At 37.0% G+C, this 9522-nt stretch overlaps 1 protein-coding gene across 1 annotated transcript; it reads left to right on the plus strand.

Annotated features, from left to right (window-relative positions):
* Positions 1–1364: 1364 nt before the first annotated feature.
* Positions 1365–2408, plus strand: LOC107260808. The gene has a single exon (XM_015715528.1). The coding sequence runs from the start codon at positions 1365–1367 to the stop codon at positions 2406–2408; it is 1044 nt and encodes a 347-aa protein (XP_015571014.1).
* The last annotated feature ends 7114 nt before the right edge of the window (positions 2409–9522 follow it).

The raw sequence follows: 9522 nt of genomic DNA on the forward strand, positions 1-9522 counted from the left end.
CTCCTGATCTTTTATTTTTAGTTTTCTTTCTTATTGCATGCAAACTCGACGAATAGGTTCAAGAGATTTAATCCCTATTGATCTTGAAATCGAGGCTACTGTACGTAAGCAAGGAAGTAAGAGGAGAAGGAATAAGAACAAGCAACAAGAAACAATGGCTGAACCAGCGGCTGCTAAACCTCTTTGGGAGTATGGTGTACCGGATGCAACTACCAGTGCAATGTCTAGCATTCTTAGACCTACAATTACTGGAACACACTTTGAACTGAAACCTCAGTTTATCTAGTTCATCTCCAATGATTCCTTTTTAAGGGGAGTCAATGATTGTCCTGTTAATCACATTGATAGTTTTATGGAGAAGTGTGACACTTTTAAGATTAATAATGTCAGTGATGATGCAATTAGACTATGCCTTTTTCCTTTTTCTTTGAGGGATAGGGCAAAGGAATGGCTAAAAGATGAAGGCATTGGTACTTTTGATTCATAGAACAAGCTAGTAAAGGCATTTTTGGCCAAGTTCTTGGGTCAAGAGAAAACTGCAAGGCTAAAGACCGAGTTAAGCACTCTTAGTCAACTAGATGATGAGTCATTGTATGAGTATTGGAGAAGGTTCAAGCGTCTGTAAATAAAGTGTCCTCATCATGGAATTCAAGAGTGGCTATTGATTCAGACCTTCTATAATGGGTTGACACATGAGTATAGGATTTACATTGACGCTGTGTCGGGTGGTAATTTTGTTGAAAAGGTCCCTACTGAGGCTAAGGCATTACTTGAGAAGATGGCTGCTAATGATAACTTTCACTCAGGTGGGAGAAACAGTGCAAAGAAAGGGGGTAAACATGACATTGATGCAATGACTCTCTATTGTGCAGGCTTTGTCACTTAAGGTTGATCAACTTCGAGCAGGGCCATCTGTGGTAGCATCTTATGAGACATGTGGAATACAGGGACATATAGTAAGTGAATGTCAATATGCTAAGATGATTATGGAGCAAGCTAACGCTCTCTATAATAACAACCAGTAAAGGAGACTGTATGATCCCTACTCCAACACTTACAATGAAGGTTGGAAACAAAACCCAGCATTCTCTTACAAGAACATTCAAAATCAGTTGAACCCACCACTACCACCACCACCTCGCAACAACTTCAATCATCTTCCAGGTTTTCAAAATAGACCACCCTTCAATCATCAAAACTACAATCAACAACCTCCATAACCACAACCCAAGTCCAATCTAGAAGCTTTGGTTGAAACTTTTATAGCCTCATAGGCTAAGCAAGACAAGTATTGGGAAGAGTAGTTGAAATAGAATAGTCTCTTTACTGCTACAGTTCAACAGATTCAAGCTCAAACCAAGGTCATGGAAAATCAGATAAGCCAACTTGCTCAACAAGTGGGTCAATCTTCAAAGGTTCCGGGTCACTTTCCTGGTAACACCGAGCAACCACCTAAGGGTCAAATTAATGTTGTAACTTTGAGGAATGGTAGAGAGCTAGAAGACCTTCCACCGAAGGTAATTCAAAAGAAAGTAGTTGCAGTAGAGGAAAAGATGGTTGAAGCTGAGAAGATGATAGAAGAAGAGAAAACTGAAGAGAAGAAAGAGCCCATTGTCATTAAACCTTACAAGCCACCTGTACCTTTCCTACAACGATTGACACAGGCAAAGCTAGAAAAAAAGTATGGGAAATTCCTAGACATTCTAAAGAAGTTGCAGATCAACATCCCATTCTTGGATGCAATCTCAGAGATGCCCTCCTATGCTAAATTCCCGAAAGACATGCTCTCTAACAAGAGGAAAATCGAAGAGAATGCAACGGTCTCACTGACAGCTAAATGCAGTGCTATATTGCAAAACAAGCTTCTAAAGAAGCTAGGAGATCTAGGGAGCTACTCCATTCCAGTCAAGCTAGGTGACATCGAAATAAAGAAGGCTTTATGTGATCTAGGGGCAAGTGTCAGTCTTATGCCCCTATCAATTTACAAGAAACTTCAGATAGGTGAATTAAAACCCACGCGCATCTCCCTACAATTGGCAGAAAGATCGGTGAAATTTCCTTTAGGTATTCTTGAGGATGTGCCATTTAGAGTTGGAAAATTCTTCATCCCTTGTGATTTTATAGTTATGGAGATGGAAGAAGATGCGCAAGTCCCTATCATTCTAGGAAAACCCTTCTTGGCCACTGTTGGGGCCACTGTTGACATGAAGAATGGGAAAATCACCTTTGAAGTGGGTAATGAGAAGGTGGAGTATTCACTCACAAGTTCTATGGATTCTCCTTCTAAAGAGGAAAAAATTTATAGTGTGGATGCTCTAGATGAATTAGTGGAAGCTAAGGCCACAGATTTACAACTCGATGTTTCATTGCAGATGATCTTAATGGGGAGTGCAGATAAAGAGGATTAGGAAACAAGGGAGTATAAGAGGCTCTTGGAGGAGACACAAGCACTAACAGCTGATGAGCCTATCAAGGAAGTGTTGAAACCAAGGGAGTCTAAGGAGAGTACTACGCCTCCTGAGGTAGAATTAATACCCCTTCCCTCTAACTTGAAATATGTGTTTATGGGTCCTAATAAGACATACCCTATTATTGTTAATGCTGAACATAATGACATGCAAACTGAACAATTGCTTGTGATTTTGAGAAAATACAGTAATGTCATTGGGTACACTATTGATGATATTAAGGGTATTAACCCATCTTTTTGCATGCATAAGATCAATCTTGAGGATGACCATACCTCTTCTATAGAATCTCAAAGAAGGCTTAATCCAAATATGATGGAAATAGTAAAAAAGGAGGTTCTTAAATTGCTTGATGCAGGGATAATCTACCCTATCTCAGATAGTAAGTGGGTTAGTCCTGTACAAGTGGTTCCAAAGAAGGGAGGTATGACTATTGTCAAGAATGACAAGGGTGAACAAATCCCCACTAGAACTGTGACAGGGTGGCGAATGTGCATTGATTATAGGAAATTAAATAAAGCCACTCGAAAAGACCACTTTCCCCTCCCGTTTATTGATCAAATGTTAGAAAGATTGGCAAAGCATTCCTTTTTCTGTTGGCTAGATGGATACTCAGGGTTTTTTCTAAATTCCTATTCATCCTGATGATCAGGAAAAGACTACTTTTACCTGCCCTTATGGCACCTTCGCTTATCGAAGAATGCCATTTGGATTATGTAATGCTCCTGCCACTTTTCAACGATGCATGATGGCGATTTTCTTAGGTCTGATTGAGAATTCTATGGAAGTTTTCATGGATGACTTCTCAGTCTATGGAACATCTTTTGATGTTTGCCTTAATAATTTGGAAGGGGTGCTCCATAGATGTAAAGAAGTCAACCTAATTCTGAACTGGGAAAATGCTATTTTATGGTACAGCAGGGTGTCATTTTGGGTCATGTTGTTTCTCATAAGGGCATCGAAGTTGACAGGGCTAAGATAGAGGTCATTGAGCATTTACCACCGCCTAATTCTATAAAAGGAGTAAGGAGTTTACTTGGTCATGCGGGGTTTTATCACCGTTTTATCAAGGACTTTTCAAAAATTGCTCGACTTCTAACTAAGCTCTTAGGCAAGGATGTTCCCTTTATTTTTACTGATGTTTGTATTGAGGCTTTTGACAGGTTAAAGCAAGCTCTTATATCTGCCCAAGTCATGCAATTGCCGGACTGGAATCTTCTATTTGAAATCATGTGCGACGCTAGTGACTATGCAGTTAGGGCAGTGTTGGGTCAAAGGAAAGATGGCAAGCTCCACGCCATCCACTACACGAGTAAAACTCTTGATTCGGCCCAGATGAACTATGCCACAACCGAGAAGGAATTGTTGGCAGTGGTGTATGCAATTGAGAAGTTTCGGTCCTATCTGGTTGGAACGAAGGTGATAATTCACACGGATCATGCAACATTGAGGTATTTGATGAGTAAGAAAGATGCTAAACTTCACTTGATTTGGTGGATTTTGTTGTTACAAGAATTTGACCTGGAAATTAAGGATAAGAAAGGAGCCAAAAATGTTGTTGCTGATCATCTCTCCCGACTTGTCCTTGATGGTGAAGGTGATGAGGATTCCCCCATTGATGATTCATTTCCTGATGAGCAACTTCTAGCTCTAGCTATTAAGGAGATCCCATAGTATGCTGATATAGCAAACTACTTGGCCAGTGGTACTATTCCTCACGGCTATTCATCACAACAAAAGAAGAAATTCTTTAAAGATGTGAGGAGACATTTTTGGGACGACCCTTTTCTTTATAAATCTTGTGTTGATGGGATGATTAGAAGGTGTATTCCAGAAAGTGAGGTGCCATTCATTATTTCACATTAGAAAACTACTCACTCATGATAGTTAAATAAACAAAATAGATTATAAAAGAAACATAATTGATAACAGCTTAAAAAGGAAAAGGAAAATACTTGGATTGATAAATGAATGATAAAGTCTTTGATAAATCTTCAAAGCATAAAGAAAAGTAACATAATAGAAAAGAAGAACAAAACTAAGGAGAAAAGGAGAAAGGGAGCTGCCCTTTTCAAGTTCTTTACAATCTAATTATATCATAGGATATCCAGGAGTTTGGCTAGGTTTTCACCCTAAAAATTCGACTAGACAGGTGTCCAAAATGTAGTTTTGCAGATCTAGCCACGGGCAGGCCGTGCCGTGGCATTGTAGGCAGCAGGTAGGGGGTGGAGTGGACTGTTTCTTTACTTTATCATTGGCCTTGAAAGCCAAGTCGCGAAATGGTTACGGGATAGCTTCTCTTGCTCGTTTCGCGATATAAAATCCTCTTAGGGATGAGTATCTCTTTGATATCTTGCTTGACCATGAACGACTCTACAAACATCCTCGCTAACGCCTAGCAACTCGAGCCAATTCCTACAAAAACAAAACAAAACGAACCCGAGGAGAGAAATATCAAAAATAATGAATAGTAGCTCTAAAAGATTAGAAATGCGAAGATAACATGAAGAACATCGTATATATATAGCATATAAAATGCATATATTATTGCGCTATCATGATCGATTATACCTCTATATTTCTTTTCATCAATTGGCTTACTTTTTTCATACTTGTTTTATTTTGTTGATGAGCTCATTGGTGTCTTGACAATCTTGCATCCCTTCATTCCAAACTTCATGAGAAGTTCCCTTGTATATTTGGATTGATTGATAAAGATACCATTCTCGTATTGTTTGATTTGCAATACTAGGAAGAACTTGAGTTCACCCATCATGTTCATCTCAAATTCTCTAGTCATACACTTAGAGAATTTCTCACACAAGGATTCGTTAGTAGCATCAAATACTATGTCATCAACATAAATTTGAACAACAAAAGTGTCATGCTTATGTGTTTTTACAAAGAGTGTTGTGTTAACCTTCCCTTTTGTAAAACTAATTTACAATAAAAGAAGTATTAAGCCTTTCATACTAACTCTAGGAACTTGTTTTAAACCATACAAGGCTTTAGTCAATTTGAGAACATCGTTTAGATGTTCATGATGCTTAAAATCAAGAGGTCGTTTAACATACACTTGTTTCTCTATAAAACCATTTAGGAAAGCACTTTTGACATCCTCTTGAAAAAGTTTAAATTTCATGTGACAAGTATAGGCTAGCAATATCCTAATGGCTTATAATCTTGCTACGGGAACAAAGATTTCATCATAGTCAATGCCTTCTTCTCGGTCATAGCCTATGGTAACCAATCAAGTTTGTTTTTAATGATGGAACCTTGCTCATTCAACTTATTTCTATACACCCATTTATATCCTATAATTAGATGATCTTTGGATCTAGGAACAAGTTCTCAAACTTGATTTTTCTCAAATTGGATGAGTTCCTCTTGCTTAGCAATCACCCAATACTTATCATTAAGAGCCTCACTAATACTTCTTAGCTCAATTTGAGAGACAAAATCAAGATTATTATTAAAATTTTTGAATTGAGATCTAGTACTTACACCTTTGGTGAGATCACTTATGATTAGTTCTTTGGGATGCCTCTTTGGTTCCCTCCATTCTCTAGGCATCTCTTGTGGTATTTCTTGTTAAGGTAGTGGGGAAGGTTCAATTTATTGAGGTTGAATTTGAGAAAATTCTCCCATTTGATTGTCCTTATCATTAATGTCAAGCTTCTTAAAGTCACCTACAAAATTATTAAGAGAACCTTTTACAAGATCAAGTGTACTGGACTCATAAAAAATAACATTCATTGACTCCTCAACAACCATAGACCTTTTGTTAAACACCTTATAGGCTTTACTAGAAAATGAATAACCTAAAAATATATCTTCATCCATTTTGGATGAGAATTTTCCAAGATTGTCCTTCATGTTTAAAATGTAGCATTTTCATCCAAATACTCTTAGATATGAAATTTTGGGCTTTCTTCCATTCCATAGCTCATAAAATATGTTGTTCAAAATGGGTCTTTTGAAAACTCTATTAGTTAAATAACACAATGTATTGATGGCTTTGCCCCAAAAGTAAGTGGGTAGACTACACTCATCGATTGTTCTAGCCATCTCTACAATTGTTCTATTTTTCCTTTCTAAAACACTATTTTATTGTGGTGTTATATGGGATGAAGAATTATGAGAAATACTATTTTCATCACAATATGATTCAAAAGAGATATTTTTAAATTCCTTTCCTGATCGCTTCTAATTTTAGAAATATTAAATTTTTTCATTTTGAACTCTTTTTGCAAAACTTTTAAAAGCTTTAAAGGCATCATTCTTATGAGCTAAGAAACTAACCCAAGTAAATTTAGAGTAGTCATCAATAAGGACATATGCATAATTTTTTTCTCCTTGACTAGCAACTCTAGTAGGGCCAAACAAATCCATGTGAATTAATTGAAGAAGTCTAGATGTACTTACTACACTTTTGGCTTTAAAGGAAGCTTTGTGTTGCTTTCCCATTTAGCAAGGTCTGCATGTTTTATCTTTTGTGAACCCCACCTTGGGCAATCTAATCATTAGTCCATCATTCTTTAGGCTGTGAAGGAGCTCCATACTTGCATGCTTAAGCCTTCTATGCTAAAGCTAAGAGTCTTCACTAAAAAGGGCAAGACACTCAAAAGATTCATTAGTAATTTTATGTGAGTTAATCGTGTAGGTATTGCCAAATCTTTCTTCTTTAAAGATTTCCTCACTCCCTAGGATAGTGACTTGGCAACCCTTAGAGTCAAAGGTGACTTTGTTATCTTTATCACACAATTGACTTACACTTATTAGATTGTGTTTCAAACTATCAACAAGAAGTACATTATCAATAAGAGGAGTCTTTTTTACTAATGGAGCCAATGCCTGCAATTTTACCTTTAGCATTTTTTCCAAAAGTTACCTTTCCTCCATCAATCCTTTTTAAGTGCGAGAAGAGGTTGGCATTCCCGGTCATGTGCCTTGAGAAACCACTATCCACATGCTAATCTCCTTCTTTCAATGTTAATTTGAAGCATACCTACAAAAATGAAATTAGGTTTCTTTCCTTTTAGGTACCCAGATCATTTTGGGTCCTTTGGGGTTAGCCATAAAGGTTTCTCCTAGTTGGAGATGTGCCTTTCTGATGTAGCAAAACATTGATATGCCCATTCCTCATGCAATAGTGATATTGGACATTTAGATTAAACTTCCTTTTGTTCAAGTGTCTTTTTTCTTGAGACTTGGATTCTTTCACATTTTTAACATTATTATGCATACAAGAACAATTTTTAAATGCATGACTTTTAGTACTATTCTTATACATATATGCATGATTGCTTCCTTTAGGCTTAGCCTTTGGAACTTGTGAAGTTTTTGTCTCCTTTTAGGAGGTGTAGCTTTTGTGTGTGCTTTAGCCTTTTTATCAACACCCTCAATTGAAGAGTTTGTGGTATTGAGGCCTTAATAAATTTAAAAGTAGAAGGAGATGAGATAGATGATGATGCACCATTGAAGCCTAGTCCATATTTTATCAAAGGAGGCCTTTGAGACACAATTAGGGTGTCCAAGGCTTCCTTTCCCTTATGAAATTTTGAGATGGAACTTCTCAACTTTTCAACCTCCAATCTTAGAGAATCATTTTCTTTTGAGAGAGATTCCAAGGAGGTGGTTTGAGATGAGAGGTCACTCAAGGATTTTTAAAGGTTTATCATTTGAAAGAGTTAACAAAGAAATTTGCTTTTGAAATTTATTTAAATTTTGCTAAAATTTGGAGCATTTTTCTTTGTAAACTTTCATTTGTGAATGATGTTTTTTTCTCATTTTAAATTCATGACTTCAAGCAAATCATCATCATCCATGTCATGTAAAACATCTTCACAATCATGATCATCACAAGAGTGAGATGTGGAGCATACCTCATTTGGTTCATCCTCTTGTGCCATGAAGCATAGATTGGCCATTTCCTCATCTTCATCCTCACTTGATGAAGAATCATCCCATGTGGCTTTGAAGGCTTTTCTCTTCTCCTTTTCCTTCTTAAATGTTTTTTTATTTTTGCTGTTGAATTAATCGGCCTTTTTGTGCCATTGTTTTCCACATCCATAGCAAGTGAGATCACTCTTCTCTACTTTAGTTTCTTTAAAGTTTGAGTTAGTATTGGAGTTTGAGAACGACTTCTTAAAGGGCCTTTTTTCTTTTCTTCTACTTTTCATGATCTCTTTGACCCTCTTGGAAAGTATTACTAGCTTTTAATCCTCATCTTCACTAGACTTGGATCCACTACAACTCTCACTCTCTTGTGGTTTTGTAGAGCTCTTGAAAGCTAAAGGTTTCCTTTTTATCTACCTCTCCTTTCCTTGCTCTTCTTTCTTTATAAGAGCCATCTCATGGGTAAGAAGCTTCACAATAAGCTTACTCGTAGATACCTTCCCTAAGTCTTCATTGGCATATTCTATACTTGCCACTTTTGAAAAGTAGTCCTTAAGTGATAAAGCTTTAAAGATCTTGTTGTTGGTATCAATAAGCTCGTAGTGCTTATCCAATTTTTAAAGATTGTTAATGATGGTGAGAAGCCAGTTTCTCATGTCGGTGATGCTTTTGGCTTCATCTTGAAGAGCTCATATTCCATCATGAGTAGTTGGATCTTCTTAGATTTGACTGCTTAGTACCCTCATGGTAGTTCTCCAAGGTCTTCTATATCTTTTACGTGGTTAGGAGGTATTGAACTCTTTCACGTTCCATTCTAGAGAGTGAGTTAATGAGGATGATCATTACTCTCTTGTTCTTGCCATTAGCTTTTTTATAAGCATCCACCCACTAATCTCTATCAAGCGGAATGTCTACACCATCTTCTTATTTTGTTAGGGGTCTTGATTCCTTTCTTACGCAATCCTACATGTCCATCGTGCTGCTATTTAGATATATTTCCATCTTGTACTTCAAACGGGTATAAAGTCGGAAACATCAAAGTATGGTCCAAGGTGGTGGATACCTTCATTGGCCATTTTGATATTTGACTCTTGCACTTAAGCTTAAAAAAGAGTACTTAGCTCTAATACCACTTATTTTCCCTTATGAACCAAGA

Source organism: Ricinus communis, chromosome 6, assembly GCF_019578655.1.
Source record: "Ricinus communis isolate WT05 ecotype wild-type chromosome 6, ASM1957865v1, whole genome shotgun sequence".
In the NCBI taxonomy this organism is placed as follows: Eukaryota; Viridiplantae; Streptophyta; class Magnoliopsida; order Malpighiales; family Euphorbiaceae; genus Ricinus; species Ricinus communis.